Source organism: Henckelia pumila, chromosome 4 (assembly GCF_033568475.1).
Source record: "Henckelia pumila isolate YLH828 chromosome 4, ASM3356847v2, whole genome shotgun sequence".
In the NCBI taxonomy this organism is placed as follows: Eukaryota; Viridiplantae; Streptophyta; class Magnoliopsida; order Lamiales; family Gesneriaceae; genus Henckelia; species Henckelia pumila.
Window position 1 is genome coordinate 117,449,661 of NC_133123.1, and position 20,119 is coordinate 117,469,779.

The following is a 20,119-nucleotide window of genomic DNA, read 5'->3' on the forward strand; positions in this document are numbered from 1 at the left end:
CTGAGGCTATAGATTGTTTTTCGCGTTTCTTTGTGATTTGCCCACGTCTTTGTGACCATGTGGATGTTTTCTGTGTAAAAATGTGTTAGCTTTATGCTTGTGTCTCTTTGTGAGATATGTATTTTTGTGACTGTGCATTTTTTTTTTCTATGTGAAATTTGCTAGATTGTTTTTTCTATTTTTCTGTGTGAAAAATAGTTTTGTAGGATTATTTTTCAAAACTTGACTGAGCTCCAAGTGAGGTGGAGAATTTACTTTGTTCGAGTCTTGTTTTGTGTTTTGAAAATGTTGAAAAGTTTAAACCTTGTTTGAAAAATTTTAAACTTTGATATTTGACAGATGTCTTCTGTTTGGGTGCAGCGTCGTAGCTTACTTTGTGTTTGCTACATGTTTGGTTGCTAGTACTGACTTTGTTTTTTCTGTGTGGGGCGATGATGATGGCTATAGGTGACTCTCGTAACTAGTGAACCGGCGTTGGGCCAAAAGGTGGAGATTGTTGGGCTTTGGCCCAAATTGTTTCCTTTATTTCCAGCCCATCCCAAATCTTTATCTATATCCTTCCCCAGCCCTATTTGGAGGTGGCCGCCAGTGAGATAAAAGGGGAATCAGAGTGTGCGTTCCTTTCTGCTTCTGAGGGCTGTGTGCGCCTCCCTCTCCTGTGCAATCCCTTTCTGCTTCTGGGTGCCTCCTCCTCTCTGCTGAATCGTTCCATTCTTTGTGTGAGATTGAGAGACCGAAAGTGAGAAGAGTGAAGTCGTGAGAGCAAGAAGATTGAAGGGGCAAGAGAGTGAGGCGACTGGGCTTAGTGTTCTGCCCTCTCTCGCCCTCTGTTCTATGTGAGTCATTCCTTGCTGTGTGTTGAGGAGCTGAAGGAGAGTTCAGAGAGAGTGATCGAAAGGGATAAGAGCGAGGCCATGAGAGCGAGAGGATTGAAGGGGCGAGAGAGTGAGGCGGCTGGGCTTAGTGTTTGTTCCTTCTCTCGCCCTCGATTTTGTGTGAGCCATTCCTTGCTATGTGTTGTGGAGCTGAAGGAGAGTTCAGAGAGAGGGGCAGTAGGCGTGTAGTGGAATTGAGGGCAGTAGGCGTGAGTTGGGTTTGGGAAGCCTTTGTGGCCTTCACCGTGGATTGCCAGTGGTTTGGAGAGTCGTAGCGCCTGAGCCCCGAAATCTTTGTGTTATCTTGGTTTGTTTCCCTGTTGTGTTATGTATTTTTGCTGGTGAAACCCGTACAAGAATGGCGGCGGTGCGATCGATGATTTCACGACAATAGTGTACATGAAAAATGCAACCAACGTATGGGAACGTAGCTGGACAATTATGTGGGCGGGGGCAAATTTTTTTTCCCAAATAAGTAATCATCAACGAAATTAAAAAAAAAATATCACAATCTTCCTTAAAACAATTACTAATTAAACTCTCTCTATATATATAGTTTTGGAAGTCCAATACTTTATTATAACAATTAATGAACCGAAAATAATACAAAACCAAGAAAACTCACGCTCCGTCTCTGGCAATGCAACCAACGTACATTTTTTTATAAAATCAAAAATGAACGATTAGTAAAATTGATCACCATTTTTAACTAGTTACTTAGTTGTGTTGCTCGGTTAAACCATCCGCAATATCAAAGGATGACGTTTTCAGGAGAAAACCATCCGCAATGTCAAAGGGAGTTCGATCAAAAGCAGAGTTGAAGACAAATGGTGCTATCCAAGTTAGATATACTGAAACACATTAATAAAAAAATGCATCATTAGAAAAGAGTGAGTCTTTTAATTAATTTTGTTTAAGTCCTTGTTTGATTGTAACCTTCTTTATTTTAGTGGATTCATTTTATTTCTGGATTTGGTCTCGTGGATGTAGGTCGGTTGGTCCAAACTACATTAAAATCCTTGTGGCATTATGTTCTTTATTCTATTATTCACGCAAGAAAAAAAACAATGAAGAAAAATTCATTAATATTGCAAAATAACTTACTCCAGTTGACATTAGATACATGATCATTATTTTTTTTTATTCAAACACTTTCAAAATAAAGAAAAAAAAGCCTTGACTATCACTAAAGTGACATGGAATCTGAAAGCATTCAAGAAGAAGACGAGAATGTAAGAAATCATGTTACCCTGAACGTTCACACCAACCTATTAGAGAAGAAATTTCTAGAAAAAAATATCTCCCAAGCATGTCTCATTGGATGTTGCAACAACCAGTAGAACAAATTCAAGACAGTTAGAATTCAAGACTGAAAGCGACTCAGATGAAAGAGAAAATAGTGGTCTGTGTAAAGGAGGATTCATAAAAGCTTATGAATAAATGCTGGAGTTGTGAATAGTTGTAAGCAAAAGGAACATAGAATTGACAGAGATGGTGAAGTCACTTGAAAGTGAGAAAGAAAAATTTTAAAAACTGGCACTTAGCATGAATTGTTGGCTACAGAAAATCATAAGAAATTTAATGACCCGTTGAATAAACTTCACCACTTACAAGAACAATTTAATTTGTTTAATATGGGAACACTAATCTAGATCATGTTTTATTTTTGCATATGCGCACAATGGTGATCGAACTGGGATCGGATTTGAAGAAAACACTTCCTCATCAAGGATGGTGATTTTGAGAAAAAGCGCGCATAAAGGAATAATCACTAAATAAAATACATGTAGGTAAGTGTACTAAATTTGTTCCGATTTCTCATTTTTGTGGAATATCTGGACACATAAGACCAAAATGCTATAAGTATACAAATAGTTTGAAAAATAGGATGTTATACAAGCCTGTTAATTTTGAACGATTTGAATGATTTCATGTTTGTTTATCTTTAAAGGATTATCCGGGTGAAGTTTTTTTTGTTTTTTTTAAAATGTAAATAGGTAGTTCTAGAGCATATCGCGACAGAAAGAAATTGCTGACATATTCATTAAAGAACTGGATTCTGTGAGGTTTGAAACACTTAAAAAAGCATTGGATATATGTTAACTATGATTTTTTTAGATCAAATTTATGCATCTTGAATATTTGAGTTTACAAGTTTAGAAAATTGAATTTTTACTTGAGTCGAGTTGGGTTGTAAGGTGAATACATTTTGTTGAGAATGGTGAACTTAAGAATTAGTCATAGTCAATCCTCAATTTTTTTGTTAAAAAGAAAGTATGTGATTTGGAAGAAGAGGTGAATTGGAGAAAAAAATGGTTGGCTACCTAATAAACACAATTGAAGGTTTTATTAGAGTGTGAGCTACCAACTTAATTATAAGTAAAAGAATAAGTCAAATAGAATTGTTGATGCATGTTTGGAAAAAAAAGCTACCTAAAAGACCCAAAGAAAGGTCTCTTTAGAGTGGGAGCTACCAAGTCATGAAAAAAAAAATTGGATTGGCTACATGAGTTTGAACTTGAAATTCCAAAATTTATAATTTCTTGGAATCAACTCATGTTTGCACATATTTTAAACCCTTGGATAGCTTTCAGGAATGTTAGAAGTTGAGAAGTATAAGCATTCGAGCTTGAATTGAAATTTATTTGACACATTTCAAAAAGTTTTTTTGGCACATATATGTTCAAGTTATTTGAGTAATTCTTGCCCCAAAATTTTTGGTTTTAATTGGATTTTGTCAAACAATAAGCTTACTGTTGTATGTTTTGGATGATAGATTTTATGATTTCATTTTGGAGAATAACTTTATGATTTTCCTGGGAAAATAAACCATGGTTATGAATGTGTGTGACTTTAGTTATTTTGTTATAGAGATTTTTTTGGGCCCTAAGAATTTATTTTTCTCTATTCTCACTTGATTTTGGTCGGTTTGTGTGTTGAAAGATTATTGTAGGAATATTATACATTAAGAGGGAGATGTATGTGTTGAATGATTAATGCAAAGTTATCGCACATTGAAGGAGAGATTTTGGAGATGTATGATGGACCAAATGATGGTTAAAATACTCATGTTGCTACTGTTTGATGGGTGTCTCTTTGTTTGTTTCGACACAAAGGGTGAGTAAGTTTTTTTGTGTTTGGTTGTGCTCAAAACAATCCAAAGGAGAGATTGTTAGACATTGTTTTGAAATGGCTTATATTGATATTTTTGTTCTAGGGTTTTGATATGATTGACGATGTTTTAAATCTTAGTATCTTTTATTTAAAAAATTATTGATTATATTTTAAGTAGTTCGTCAGGCTGGATATACTTTGATTTTATCTATGAATGATTGATTATGTGCTGAGTTTATGTCTAGATATATTCTAATAGAGTTTAAAATACCTTGGTAGCGATAATTGATCATCCGAAGCTTGATTCATTCAGATTTAGCTTGATTCATTCGGATTTGTTGGATATATTTCGTGGGGTATCTCACTATAAAGTTCAGAAGAGAAACGAGAGGAAGTGTCTGAAGGAGAAAACGAACTATCCACTTTGTGTCCCGATTTCTGTTGGAATACACTTCACTTAGTGCCATCCTATCATTCTATTTTGAGAGCCTATTCATTGCCTAGTGACTCATATACATCTATACTGATTGGTGATACATTCCTCGTGAAAGAAAGATGATGTTCTCGGGAAAGAACTATCCGCAACATAGAAGAGAGTTCGATCAGAGGCAGAGTTGAAGATGAGTGGTACTCGCCAAGTGAGATCTAATGAAACGCGTTCATCAAAAAGGCGTTATTAGAAAAGATGGAGTCTTTTAGTTTTATTTAAATTTTTGTTTGACTGCAACCTTCTTTTGGTTTAGTAGATTCATTTTATTTCTAGGCGTGATCTTGTAGATGTAGGTGAGTAATGAGTTGGACCAAATTAATCAAGTTAAAATTTTGGTATCATTGTGTTCTTTATTTTATTATTCAAGCACGAAAAAAACAATAAAAAACCAGTCACCAATTCTACATAATAACGCACTTTCAAGAATAATGAAATTATAAGATAAAAATCATTTATAACATATTATTTGAAATAGATGCTAGAATGAATAAAGTGGTTTATTTATTAGAAAAATAAATTGGTTTGTCTTTATTTAATGAGTTTTTTTTTCTTTTTTTTCTTATAAATAGACTAGAAAAAATTAAGTGACATTCTTTTGATTGGAATTACAACTAAACATATATATTTAAATATTCTTTATACTGTTATTATAAATGTGTATATAAAAAATTGTGAGTCATCCTTAGTTCCAACAAAAATTATGAGCCTTTTATATATGTTGATAAACTTAATCTCACATTTCATTAGCTTGTGTTTGGATGAAATGATTTTATTAAATTCATGGCTTTAAATGTGTTTCCTTTGTTTAGATAATTTATACAAAAGACATTCAAATCTATTTCCCAACTTATTTACACTCACTATATATACTAATCACAATGGATTTGAAATACTTAGATATTAGGGAAATTTGAAATCAATTGTGATTAGCACAATTATATACTATTAAAGCGTGCTTTGTTAAATTATAGACTGCAAACGATATGAAGATCACGACGGATGATTTTCATGCATGAATTCACGTCCCGTGCCCAAGCTCGCACTTGCGCAAAGAACCTTTATAATAAATACTTCGTATTCGTCTTTGCTTTACGAAAATGATTAACTCAAGTTGCTATAGAAGACCATTAAAGCCCATTATAGACCATTCTTAACTCTTCAATTATTCTCATGTGGGATATGAGCATCACAATCAACCTTTTTTAAGAAGGCGATGTCCTCGTCGTAGCCTGACCCTCGATCCACTAGCACCGAGAATCTAGAGGTGGCTCCTATAGGTTCAAGAGGTGGCTCCCGTGATGTAGCACTTTGTCCCACAGGTTCAAGAGATATTTCTCATCCACGTAGCACTTTGTCCTACATAAAACTTATTTCCTGGGGTTCGGTCAGCTGATGACCGTCTTTAATACCATTCTGTCACGTCCCTGGCCCAAGTCCGCGCCTGTACGATTGTACAATGAGTCTTTATAGCAACTACTTCGTATTTTTCCTTGTTTTACAAAAATGATTAACCAAGTTGCTATAGAAGTTCATTGAAGCCCATTATAAACAATTCTTAACTCTTCAATTCTTCTCATGTGGAACAGGGGCATCACAAATTTTTTTAATTGATAAATGTAAATTTCATTGATCGTGCTTGAATTTTTGATATAGAACACCATAACTTAACACTGAAGCATTCCCATGATGATTTTCGTCCAATATCAACATGTTCATCATAGAATTTCCACTCAAAAAATTTGCACCATACTGAAGACAAGCAGGATAAGTTTCATCATTAAAGTTTTCAAATTAAGTTCCTTGCCCTAACAAAATATACCAAAAATGTAGTCAGACTTTCTGTGTCAATCAAAACAAGAAATTAGAGTTTTACAAGAGAGATACTATTTTGGATCTAAATAGTATTGACCTCTCTCAACTTAGAATTAAAACAAGTCTCCGAAGTTAAATCATTTGTATCTAACAGAAGAGCATTTTTTCTTTTTTTGAAGAGAACAGAAGAGCATCCTGAAAACAATAAAGTTTCCGATTTTAATTCATTTTTACCTTAAAAAGGGCTGGTGTGCTTCACATACTTGATTCCTCCAAAAAATGAGGTATTTTTCTTAGAGTAGATCTCTAATGAGACAATCTCATTAATCTATATCATGAGACGCGTCAACTCCGCCCATATTTACAATGAAAAATAATACTTTTAACATAAAAAGTAATAATTTTTTGTGTGTCGGGTCGAATAGATGATCCGTCTCACAAAATCGATTCGTGAGGCCGTTTGGAAATTTTTGTGTTTTTGAATAGCAGAGAAGAAAAACAAAGAAAGAAGTCTGAAGACATAGCCTTGCATATATGAAAGGTGGCAAATAATAATAATCGAAAGAGGTATGTTATTCCACCAGTACTTGACAAAATTCAATGTGTGAAACAACAATCTGTTGGAGCACTCCAAAAAAGAAATAACAGATCAATGATTAAGATTAAACGTGTTCAGTTGGATCCAAACCCAGCTCACTACATAGCAGTAAGATATCAAAACAAGATCACTATATTAGGTCTATAAGTGAACTAGATTCACCCTTCATGTCGAGGTTAGAAATTCCTTCCCCCTTTCTGAAATCTTGACCAAAATTGGTTCATGCGAAACCTCCGACATGATGTGGTTTTATTACACAAGATAAACAGATAAAAATGCAAAATCTTCCGTCTGGAATAGGTTTCTGTACAGAACAAGCTTCCTCTAACGACACCAATCAACCCATAACTTTGCGAACTTGAATATGGTGGGTAGATTCTCGACGCCAGATGGGTTGAGCGCCACTTTGCACCAGAGTGACATATTGCCCTTCAATCACTAAACCCTTGGTCTGAAGAACAAACAGGAAAAAGGATTTTTCTAATGGTATCACCTCTTGCATAAAATGTAGTACAGTCACGATAGGAAATTGCATAAATCTTATATTATACCAATAAAAGCTTCAAAGCTTGAGAAAATGTTTCCTCCACGTCATCTGTAAACTTCATGTATATGGGCATCACACCATGATAAAGGATCAGACGTTGCTTCACTCTTTCTCTGCCCATTTGGAAAATAAAAATCACAATTGAAGGGAAGAATTTGAAACTATGAAAAACTCTGGAAAGAACAGATGTGGAGAAAACTCAAATTAGAGGATCAAATGTATTTACATGCAATGATTATTTGTAGACAGCATAATAGAAGGAGACATCATGAAGAAACCTCTTTAGTCCTTGCGTTTTTGTATGCTTTTATTAAATAAGATCCATTAATTAAATTTTCAATGTGGATATTAGTTGCCAAATGTTTGATATTATTGAGAACAAAATCCTATCACATAGCATGACAGCAGATAGAATACCACAAGAACTTACACATTTGTGAAAGCAAAAATAGTTGATGATGGACGGTAGTGACTCAAAGTTACAGCCATGGATCCTGTTCTGGTGAAAACTATGATGGGAGTAGCTAGAGTGTTGGCCATTGTGGTGGCATGGAAAGCAAACATATCACCCATGTGGCTCTGCAAATTATTTCCATATAGTTACACAGTTACAACCAAATAAGAAAAAAATAAAAGGTAGAAAAGAGAGAAGGTAAAAGGAAAGAAACTGATCAAGACGACCAGGACAAATATTTCATTTTTTATTTAAATTTTTTGACTTAATGAACGCACCTTGTAGACTGAAAATTGACCTGGTGGGCTGATAGAGATCGGGAGACTAGACTCGGTCCTCAATGCCACAGTATGCATTACTTTGACAGCCTTCAATGGAAATCTAAGGACAATAAAGGAAAAGGATATGAATCATACACCAGTTAATTATAGGATCGAAAATTCAAGGGGTATGCAATGTGCTTTGTAACAAAGGCAGGAATGGCACATGGAAGAGACTTCACGCAAATCACTGGAGCAAAAGTAAGCATGAAATAACTGAGACCCATACAAAAAATACAAAAAAGGACCACAACCATTTCAGAGACACAGAAGTCAAAATAGAAAGAAAGAACAAAAATATAAAAGAATAGTCACAAATTTAAGTGGAAAAGCATCTTATTGTGAACTTATTGGCAAATAGTTCATGCAAATAAGAGTTTTGAACTTAAGGTTAATAACTGGGGAAAGCCCAACAATCTTAATGAAGACATGGGACAAACAAAAATAATCGTTCAGATCCAACTCAAGAAACACTAAATGTGGACAATAAAGCCTAAACTGGTATCCAAAAATACATCATCGACATCGCACCATAACTGTAAGAAATGTACTACAACAAAGTCTAGCACAAGTGACAAGTGTGCATGTCTAGTTGAATCATGTAAATCCAAAGCCGGATCAGAGTTCATAAACATCACACTACGTTCAAACTGCAATTAATTCAAGAAAAAGAACTGGTTGGTAAAGAAATGGCTAAAAGTGGTATAATGGCTTACTTCCCATGGGCAGTTTCTCCTGATAGCATAATTGCATCAGCACCTTCACGTACTGCTATTGCAATGTCAGAAACTTCAGCCCTTGTTGGAGTTGGATGATCAATCATACTCTCTAGCATATTTGTAGCTACAATAACTGGTTTTTGCATGCTCCGACACCTTCTTATGATGTCTGCCTGTTTGCAAAGTGAAATAACAAAATTTTGACCTGAGTGCTGATTTGGAGGTCTACCACTCCTCATTAGGTAAATAGTCTCACACATACAGTGAAATAATAAACAGTGTGAAGGCAACATATTGAATACAGAGGAATCTAGAAATACAAAATGAAAGGAGCGATTGAGGTAAACTTTTTTCCATGAAAAATTAAGTATACTGGACATATTCAATTTTTCCTCAGTTCTACTTATGTTCTACCTCTTCCTTCAATTTTTACTTTATTAGTAAAACGAAGATACTTTACTTTTTCTGGTTATACTCTTATACTACCTCTTCCTTTGTTTGTTTAATTTCCTTTCTTCTGATGAATTTCATGCATGGCCGATTATATGGTAACTAAAAACTTCTCCCATGAGGTACCTGTAGCAAAGGGACTTCTTCAATGGGGAGTTCAGCTCCAAGATCACCACGAGCCACCATGGCCTATCATCATAAATGATTATAACAAGAATTACATAGCCATCAAGATTGTAAACCTGTCACATTTACAATGGGAAAGTTTATTTGTAGCAGCTAGTTCCACTAATTAACAACCCTTCCCACTCATTAACTTCGAATAATATAATTATCCTTCATTTGATGCTTACCAGTATCCAGAAAGATTTCTATATATCAGCAAGTTAAACAAAAAAGTTGACCAAGTAGTTCCTGACCATCATTTTGTGTATCCCATATGACTTGTCTTTATATAACGGAATATGTGCAGCTACATATTTAAAAAGCTAAGGTCAAAACCACCTTACCGAAAATAAGCAGAATAGTATCAGAACGCGAATAAAAACAAAAGTAAGATGAATGCAGTCTAAATACTTCAAAAGACTGTTGCTGAGTTTAGAAGTGATTTACTAGGGTTTTGTTCGCCAATATTATCCTAAGCAACCTAACAAACTACTCTCATTCTGCAAAATACCAATTGATGCATTTTGTAGGAGATAATTATCTGATTAAGATTAAACTTTATTTTTGTATATGAAGTTTAAGTAATTTGTAATCAATTTATCTTCTAAAATCTAGAAAGTTAGGTAGATAGATCTCAATCAATACTGCTTGTATCTCTATTATTTTTTAATTAAGGAATGTGATTTTCATACCTTGTCTTTTACAACATGGTAACCAGAGCCAATGATCCATGACATAATATGGTATGGCCTCCTCGGGTGATTCTTCGTCCTCATCCGAGGTCATCTTGTCCTCTTCCACTCTCCCACAGGGAGTTTCAGAAAACATGACAATTCCCATCACTTGCCAATTGCTATAAACTGAATGGGAATAATTATTTTTCAGTGGTCTCAATCCATGATGATAAATATCTGCGGAAAGGGTAAAGATGATCTCCTTTCGGGCCTGTCCTAATGTCTAGCGAAAGATGGAAAGCTGAGAATGACATGGTCATGTCTTGCCGCACCAACTCCATGACCACTTATATTGGATAGAATTTTTTGCTATATAACACGGTGAAAGACATTTGGGATGCTGTGAGGGACACATATTCATGAAAACATAATGCTGCTGAACTCTTCGAAATTGAAAGTCTCTTACATGATCTGAAACAAGGAGACATGCTTGTTATTGATTACCACTTGCTTGCTACTGGCAGCAATTGAATCTGTTTAAGGTCTATGATTAGAAGTGTACGTGAAACACAAAGCTGATGGGAGCATTAAATGATCTTCTGGAGAAGGAAAGTTGGTTGCAAATGGATTTTCTCTGTCAAACACAAAGCTGATGGAAGCACTAAATGATTCGAAGCTTGTCTGTTGACAAAAGGGTATACACAACCCTACGGTATTGATAATCAGGAAACATTTGCTCACGTGGCTAGGCTAAATACTACCAAGTCCTCTAATCTATTGCTGCAATATTAGATTGGCCCTTGTGTCAGCTGGATGTCAAAAATTCATTCCTCAATGGTGATCTTGAGGAAGAAATTTTACATGGACATACCACCGGGATTTGAGATAGAGTCCACAACCAATAAAGCGTGCATCATTATATGGTTTAAAGTAATCACGTCGGTATTGATTTACCAATGTTTTCAAAGAAGTTGGCGACGCCAAAGTCAGTCAGATCATACCTTGTTCATTAAACACTCACCAAGAGGAAAAATCATTGCACTCATTATTTATGTTGAATTATATTGTCCTCACAGGAAATTGTAGCGAGGAAATGAATTGGGTAAAGGCTTGCTTTCAGGGGAACTTGAAATTAAAAATCTACGGAATCTTACAATAGTTCCTGAGGATGGAACTTACTCTATCTACTCTTGGAATTCCAGCCTCTCAAAGAAAATACATTTCGATCTCTTAAAAGAGACTAGCATGTTCGGAACCAAACCTGTGGATATTCCATTAGATGCAAATGTACAGCTTGGGACGAGAAAGGATAACCCGCGGATTGATATAGGAAGATATCAAAGGTTAATTGGCAAACTAATCTATCTTTCATATACACAAGCAGCTATTGGATTTCGTGTGAGTGTTACTGTGGAATTATGTAGCTGTCCTTCTGGGCAGATCCCATAAGGATCATGTCATGAGCCTCCATTGCACCAATATGGAAAAGTTAAAAGTCCAAAGGATTATTCTGTTACAATCTTTTGTAGGATTCATTGTTATCTTGTCTTTTATTTACGTTTTAAATAATAGGATCATTCCATAGTTAGAGTCATCTTTTATTTATGGTAGGATATTATTTTCTCTAATTGAATCATTGTACTCTATTATAAATAGAGTGTGATTTTATTAATAAAACTTATCAGAAAAATTAATCACAATATTGTGTTACGAGATCTAAGGTTCTCTGCTAACCAGCCTTTAAACCAAGAGATCGAGAGGTTCTCTCCATCGAGCCTCAAAACATCATGAATCATGATCAGCCCTTAAATCGCCCCATAATGTTATCAAAACCCTGGGACCATGACAAATTGGTATCAGAGCCAACTGTTATGGGGGATTTTCACACTTTGCAGCAACAATTAGAAGCATTTATCCAGATGTACAAGGAAGATAGGGCTGCAAACAAGCGTCGGCAGCAAGAACTCCATGCCCAGCTGGAAGCATTATCCTTAGCTATCTCTGCAACCAGAACCGAAGCAGTAGGGGGGTAAGGACAAGGGCAGAAGTACTAAGGAGCTGAGTGCCGGCGAAGCCAAAAATGGCAGCACATTAGCATTGTCGAACAAGGATGATGGTAGCTGTACGGAAGGTTTGGATCACCAGCAAAACAGGGAGCTGTCTGGGAGCGGATCAGCATATGGCAACACATGTGTGCCCAATCCCAGCAGAGGGATGTCTGAACTACTAAGAGGGCTAAACCAATGCCAACAATTCTCTTGTCATCCACGAACAACGGAAAAAGAAAAGGGTGGATTGGATTCTTTTTATCTTGAGAGCAATGTCCAACTTGCTTTTTTAAAGCTGGAACAAGGTCGTCCATGGTTCCAGTGGGAGGAATTTAAAAACCACCGCCACCTATGCCTAATCTTTGAAATACTCCTACAGCAGCCTGCACTTTTCACATGGTTGAGGACAACCATGATCTCCAAGAGGGGAGTAATGTCATGAGCTTCCATTGCACCAATATGGAAAAGTTAAAAGCCCAAAGGATTATTCTGTTATAATCTTTTGTATGATTCATTGTTATCTTGTCTTTTATTTAAGTTTAAAATAATAGGATCATTCCATAGTTAGAGTGATCTTTTATTTATGTTAGGATATTATTTTTTCTAATTGAATCATTGTACTCTATTATAAATAGAGTGTGATTTTATTAATAAAACTTATCAAAAAAATTAATCACAATATTGTGTTACGAGATCCAAGGTTCTCTCCTAACGAGCCTTTAAACCAAGAGATCGTTAGGTTCTCTCCATCGAGCCTCAACATCATGAATCATGATCAGCCCTTAAATCGCCACATAATGTTATCAAAACCCTGGGACCTTGACAGATCATTTTTCCTTTTAATAAAGATTGCGATTTCTGCTTTCCTTAAGTTTAGGTTATATTTTTGGTTAGATAGGATTTTATTTCCTTGTTTGTAAGACTGGAATAATGGAGAGCCACCAGCCTCTGGTGTCCTCATCCTCTATTTAATTTCCTGTACGCTTTGACAGAAATAAGATGACTTTTTCATCTCATTCTATAGTTACCGGTCAATTCATTAATAATCCAACAGAAGACCAGTGGGAGGCTATGTATCAAGTTTTGAGATATTTAGAATGAAACCTGAGTAAAGGACTTCTCTTTAGAAAACCTTCAACAATAAACATCAAAATTTACAGTGATGCTGATTGAGCTGGTTTACATATTGATAAGCTCTCCACTTTTGGTTATTGCACATTTGTATGGGAAATTTGGTAACCTGAAGACACAAGAAGCGTTTGGTTGTGGCTCACAGTAGTGTAAAGGCTAAATATTGAGTGTTAGCTCATGGAATATGAAGGGATGTGGCTGAAGAGATTACATAATTTTTGGTGTCTTAGTTTGTGTCCCACATCGGTTGGTTAAATAACCTTGGAGTTCCTTATATAGACAAAGAAAATCCTCACCTCTTAAGCTAGCTTTTGAGGTGTGTTAGGTTCAAGTCAATTTCTAACAATAATGAACTGCAACGAATTGATGCCGGAAGCTGGCTAACCAATGCAAGTAATGTGTGACAATCGAGCAGCTATAAGCATAGATATATATCCTACTCAATATAATGGAACAAAACATACATTTCATAAGTGAGAATTGCGGACAGGTTAACTAAAGCCGTTCATCGACCTGACTTTGAAGGTTGAGATCTAAGCTGGGCACAACAACACATATGGAACAACTTAGGGGGAATGTTGGAGATAATTATGAAATTATTATCTAATTAGGATTGAACATTATTTTTGTATTTGAAGTTTAAGTTATTTGATATCAACTTATCTTCCAAAATCTAGGAATTTAAGAAGATAAAACTCGATAAATATTGCTTGGATATCTATTATTTTTTAACCGAGGACTACAATTTCCATTCCTTGTCTTCTAAATTCTACCCTATTTTACAACACATTTCATTTATGTGAACAATGCCATATTATGAGAGAGTCCAAATGGCAATAGAACACAACCATGGGGTTTTTGGCCGAGAAAATTCCACCCAGAAAATGTCACACGTAAAAATAATCATGTTTTTTTATAGAGATAATTACCCCCCTTCCCCCTGGGTATCTCCCCAAAACCAAAAAGATGATGGTAAGAAAGTCGAGAACATTTATAAGTCCAACTTTCTTCGTAATTCTACACTCATTGATTTATCATAAGTATACAAGTCTGAGCATTATTTATTTAAGTTGCACAAACACAGACACAAAATTTACTGAGAAGATGTCAAAATTACTAAACTGACGGTACTGACCCCATCAGATGCAGAAATTATAGAATGAAGATTTTGAATAGAATCAGCACTCTCTATCTTCACAATTACATGAATATCAGCATTGCACCCTGCAGATCAAAATCTTTAATTCTCAGAGAAAATAAATCAACAAGAACACAGAGATGCAATCCTATGTAGGAAGAGATGATCAAACAGCAACCTTTCAGATAATCTTTCAATTCATGGACCACCTTAGCATCCTTAACAAATGAAACTGCGTAGAAATCAACTTGATTGTCCACTCCAAACTTAATATCTTCCCAGTCTTTTTCTGCAAACATACTTAGTCTCATGTACAACTCACAATTTCCCCAACTAAAATTTTTTAAACAACAAATGAAATTATAAGTGGTATGAAGTTGGTTAACCTGTTATTGAAGGCAGAGTTGCACTTTTTCCACGAACATTTAGGTGTCGCCTTGATTTAAGTTCTCCACCATCAATTACTTTACATTTCACCAAATCATGTGTCTTTGATTTCACAGCTAATGACATCATTCCACCTGTAGAAGGGAAACAAGTAAACTTGTCACTATCCTTGGAGTCAGGTTCATCTAATGCCAAGAATTAAATGTCGATGCACAAGTCACAAATTCACCAGCTACAGAGTTTATAGAGGATAGTACTCACCATCAACAAGTAAAATGTCCCCAACCTCAACATCATTTATAAAGTCATCATAATTAACACTGACAGTATCTTCTGTGTTTATCCCTCTTCTAATTGTAAAATTGAACTCTTGTCCCTCCTTCAAAAGGATTGGCTGTGTCACATCTCCACTTCTAACCTCAGGTCCCTGAATGAAGAGCAGTAGGACAATAACAAAAGTAAATGGGATAGAAAATCAAGCAGCATGAATAGCAACCTGGAACACACATTTGAATTCACATAGGGAGATTTGCTTTTTCAAAAGATTGGGAAAAGATAAAACTTCAATGGCAGGTACAAAATCACTTTCATAAGAAAATGCAATTCAGAATATCACTGCAGTATCAGATATAATCTTCAATCACTGGCATTAACTACTAGTTGTAAAATATATTTCTCATCTGGAGTCTGGACAACAACACTTTCTGATTTAGTTTGATTCAATTAGAATTCTTCTAATTATGTTAGGATTCTAATTTGACTTGTTACCTTCTAGATTAGGGATTCTTGGTCCATATTTACTCATTAAAAACCTGCTAAGAACACATGATTAACTTACATTGATCACAAATTCCCTACTTACATATTGGGCTATTGATATTGAAGGTTGAAACCTCTGTTAAGAATTAATTCAATTGAGAATGGACGGACAAGTTGTTATAGTATCAATACAGAAATCAGTATGCATGAGTTAGTTTAGTCCTGAGAGAAAGAGTAAGATGGAAATAGAGTGACGAGTAATTATGATGCCATAACATAGATATCAAATGCCAGATGTGAATACTTTTAGAAAACTGGAAAAACTTTAAATGGGTGGTGTAATTAACACATCTACATATGAGGACCAAGGAAACTAACTTATCTAAATATGATGACCAAGGAAATTACTTGCTGTTTGCCTGCAACTATTGCAAGGAACTTAAAACATAGTATTATGCCCTTTGTTCATCATGGATGTGTCAGCATTTGAGGCTTTTTCAGGCGTAGGTTAAATTTACCAATATATTTGGACTTCATCAATGTTCTTTTGGTCATTTTATATTGATTAGTTCCTGAAAAATTTAGTTCTCTCCCACAGAAACTCAAGCCTGCATCATGTGCCTATTAAAATGATTATACATAATACTACAAATCTCCGTTTTCCATATGATATTAAATCCATGAAGGTTCTGAAGAGACAAAAATATAGAAACCTAGGATCGTTGCTGCGGCAGAAGTCGTTTAGCCATTAATTTAGCACCTTTAACAAAGTGAAGAAACAAACCCCTTTCTTTCTGATCCAGTTCACCCACCAATTTAATGCTTAAGCCTTTCAGCTATTTGACATAGAAGGGAATTGCAATTTGATGAAATAAAGTAAAACAAGCTCTATGTCACTCACAAGCTAAAGAAAGGATCCTGACAGAAAAAGAAGCATAGGCATTCATATAGTTTACTAGAAATTGAGCTCTCAGGCACCATCATAACTCCCCTTTCAATTTCTCTATATCCCGCATCTTTTCATCGCCCATTTTACCCTTCCCTCGTGTTGCGACAGATGAGGAGAGCATCATGAAGCGACAATCCATAGAGAAAGAATGGCCTGCCAATCATAACCTGACAGAAGAAAAACATCTAACACTATGGACTACCAGGCTTTGGCATATTGCACCCTGGAATTAGGCCGATTTTCCAAATTGGCACGTCAAATTATTTCTTTGGCAGAACACACCATCAAACCCAATACTCTTCATGTTTTGCGCACTTCTTCAATTTCCAGCTATATATACACAAAGCAGGAGTATCGTTTTACAGCTATTTTAGGGGTGCTTTTGTCATTTGAATCAGCGAAACTCATCTTAATATAGAAATAGTGGCCTATGTTATTTCTGCCAAAAAAATGGTAAAAACACATGCAAAGCTCCAGGTATACACAAGTCTATCATAAGTGTGATTAGCCAACAAAATTTAGGCCAAAACCAACAGTGGTTTTCATGTTAGGTGATATTTCCCAATTGAATCACAAAAATCGCCCGGGCATGGCTAGTAATTTTTAATCCTTGATATTACTAGTATATCAAGGACTATTGGACATGTAAAATTCTCTTGAATTATCATTTAGCGTGATAAAGTATCAAGAAACATACCTTGGTGTCTAACATAATAGCCACAACCTTCTCTTCAAATTGAGCATTGTATTCATTAACCAAATCTATGGTCTTTTGGTGAGATGCATGATCTCCATGAGACATATTTAAACGTGCCACATTCATTCCAGTTTCTGCTAGTTTCCAAATCATCTCCCGTGAGCTGGTGGAAGGACCGATAGTACAGACTATCTTGGTTTTTCTTTGAGAATTGAAATTAACCCGCGTTAACCCCGGAGCATCGATACTTGACTGAAAATCAAAATAATGAACACAAATCTTATCAGGTAGAAAAGGAATGCATGTATCGCTAAATTAACTGAGATATTGGAAAATCCAAATCCCAAATTTCTTCCATTAACCAAAGTTCTAAAAACTAAAAATTATTTCTGATTAAGTTGGCCAAAGATAAGGTTACCATAACTTTCTCCAACTTCTTTCTTTGATTCGAAAGTTCTTAAAGAGTTCTCACTGTATGGCCAATAGATTGTAACGTTAATACCTTCTTTCAATCCACACATTAGTAAGGGAGAGTGCAAAAGAAAAGCACAATCAAGATGAAATACATGAAGTAATTTCAATGTCTTAATTATTTGAAATGCAGTTCAATAAATGCATACCAACATGTGAAGGGATGCATTAACAACAGACAACATAGACATTTAGAAAATGACATCGTCCATAATATCAATATAAGTATAAACCGGCTGATGATTGAACATGGTGCCCACCATCAGACGCAATTCAACATTGAGGAAAAGCGAGTCAGGTGAGAGAGAGAGAGAGAGAGAGAGAGAGAGAGAGAGAGAGAGAGAGCTCACGGAGTTTGCAGAGCCATTGGGCGAAAACAGGGCAGTGACAACTTCGGAATCATTGTTCCCATAAGCGCGACAAGTGATGATCTTGGTGGTTTTGCATGTTTGAAAAGGGCCGGAAAATGTTCGATTAGAGGCGCTTAATTCGCATTGAAAGAAGAATTGTTGGACGTTCCTGGCAGAGCAGAGGCGGTCTCTTTGAGGGCAGAAAGTGGGTATCCCATTCAACGGCGTCGCCATGAAAACGATACGATGCAGAGGGGAAAATGATCGGAGTAAACGAGGGAGGAAGTTTTGTTTTGTGGGAATAAAAGCAGAGAGTCTGCAAATGAAATCTTGTGTGCCCTACGGCTTACATTTGGCAAGCCTTGGGACCACATACAAATACATATACCGCTACCACACACCCACGAATATACCATGTGTTCTTTTTCTTTTCTTTTTTTCAATATATATAATATATATAATATACCGAAATGATCCCCAACACCTTCTTATGGTGCAAAAAATTTGTGAGCGACCGAGTTTTAGTGGATTTTTTTTACACCACTAAAATATACTATCGGGTTTTAGTGATCACTCACAGATTAGGTGCAGGGATCAAAATTATATTTATATATATATATATATATATATATATATATATTCCATGAGTCGGCTTGGATGATTGTCGAAGTTAGTAGTGTATCTAAGCTCTTAATAAATGTTCAAGAGTTTAATTCGTTCTATAATTTCTCGGACTTGCCCGTAAGTGTATGGTTTCAATTCTCCATATCAACATTTTTTCGAGCGAACCCATAAGTGTTTGTTTATCTGATTTTAGCATAGCCTATACCATGTTTTTATGGTTAATTAATAAATAAATTGGAATTTAACATTTTTATCACTATTGATAAACACTGAAGAAATATATATAGTTACAAAAGATTTTGTCATTTTGATACATCAATTAATTGATAACCTTTTTTTTTTCCTCAAAGCCGTCTCTTATGGCGGGGGGTTAGGCGGACTCTTACTCTTTTATTAGATAAAAAAAATGGATTACATGAGAGGGAGACGAAGCCAAAACATCTCAAGAAATTACAAGAGCTCAAACAAAAAATTCTCAAAACCAAATAAAGCAAGCAATTAAATCCAAGAATCCAAATTAACTCTAATATAAGGCAGACCAAATCTATCTAATATCAAATACCCTTAAGGTGTCCCTGAATATCAAGAGGCCATAAGATGGTCGATCCCTTAGCCAAACCTAGATTAACCAACTCGTCCGCCGCAGCATTCGCTTCCCAATAAATATGAGATTTCCGCACAACCGACGAATGAAGAATCCCTTGAATTTGCGTTAAGATGTTGCTGAGTTCCTATGAAGTATTGCCCGCATCAATAATAGACAAAACTACCATAGAATCTACTTCAAGCCACAACAAAAATAGGTTATATAATTTGCAAACCTAAAGCCCCTTAAGAATAGCCCAGAGCTCAGCTCTCGTGTTTTCCCATGGCCAATTCATGATAGGCTAAGATTGGCCTCCCGCCTCCCTGTGTAGTCCCTGACAATTCCACCAATCCCAGATTCCCCTCTACCTTTCGAGCAGCCATCCAAATTTAGTTTAAAAAAACCAATCGAAGGCGGTACCATCTAACCACTCGAATAATAGCAGTTCGAGTGACTCTATTCGAAAGACCCAACGAGCTAGCCACGGTCTCATATCCATGCCAATGTCCAGCCCTTAATATTCATACACGACCAATAAATATATTATTCTCTTTAATATGCTTGATAATTCTGGCCGGTTAGATGCGAACCCCCTATGTTTGTGATCATTTCTAGCCTTCCAGAGGAACCAAATAATCAGAAAAAAATTATTTCCTTAGCATGACCATCTTTATGACATTCATCCGCCACCTCCAGTTAGAAAACTGCCGATAATTCTGGATTGGGCAAAAAAATCCTAGACAGTATGAGCTGTAGAACTC

General features: G+C 35.7%; 1 protein-coding gene across 1 annotated transcript; it reads right to left on the reverse strand.

Moving 5' to 3' along the window:
- Positions 1–6,802: 6,802 nt before the first annotated feature.
- LOC140864036 (pyruvate kinase isozyme G, chloroplastic) lies at positions 6,803–18,505 on the reverse strand. Its single transcript, XM_073267916.1, has 12 exons — positions 18,149–18,505; positions 17,328–17,579; positions 15,184–15,349; positions 14,922–15,056; positions 14,714–14,824; positions 14,533–14,621; positions 9,506–9,568; positions 8,927–9,102; positions 8,169–8,271; positions 7,867–8,015; positions 7,441–7,549; positions 6,803–7,340 (listed from the first exon to the last, which is right to left on the reverse strand). Exons 1-12 carry the CDS (start codon positions 18,380–18,382, stop codon positions 7,227–7,229), a joined length of 1,701 nt encoding a protein of 566 aa, XP_073124017.1. The 5' UTR covers positions 18,383–18,505; the 3' UTR covers positions 6,803–7,226.
- Positions 18,506–20,119: the final 1,614 nt, after the last annotated feature.

Bases quoted from the DNA above. Each gene is read 5' to 3' on its own strand.
- LOC140864036 (XM_073267916.1), bottom strand. From the start codon at position 18,382: ATGGCGACGCCGTTGAATGGGATACCCACTTTCTGCCCTCAAAGAGAC. The intron at 15,350-17,327 runs GTATGTTTCTTG...CTCTTCATTCAG, and splicing joins CTATTATGTTAGACACCAAG to GGACCTGAGGTTAGAAGTGG. The intron at 15,057-15,183 runs GTGAGTACTATC...TCCCTTCTACAG, and splicing joins GGACATTTTACTTGTTGATG to GTGGAATGATGTCATTAGCT.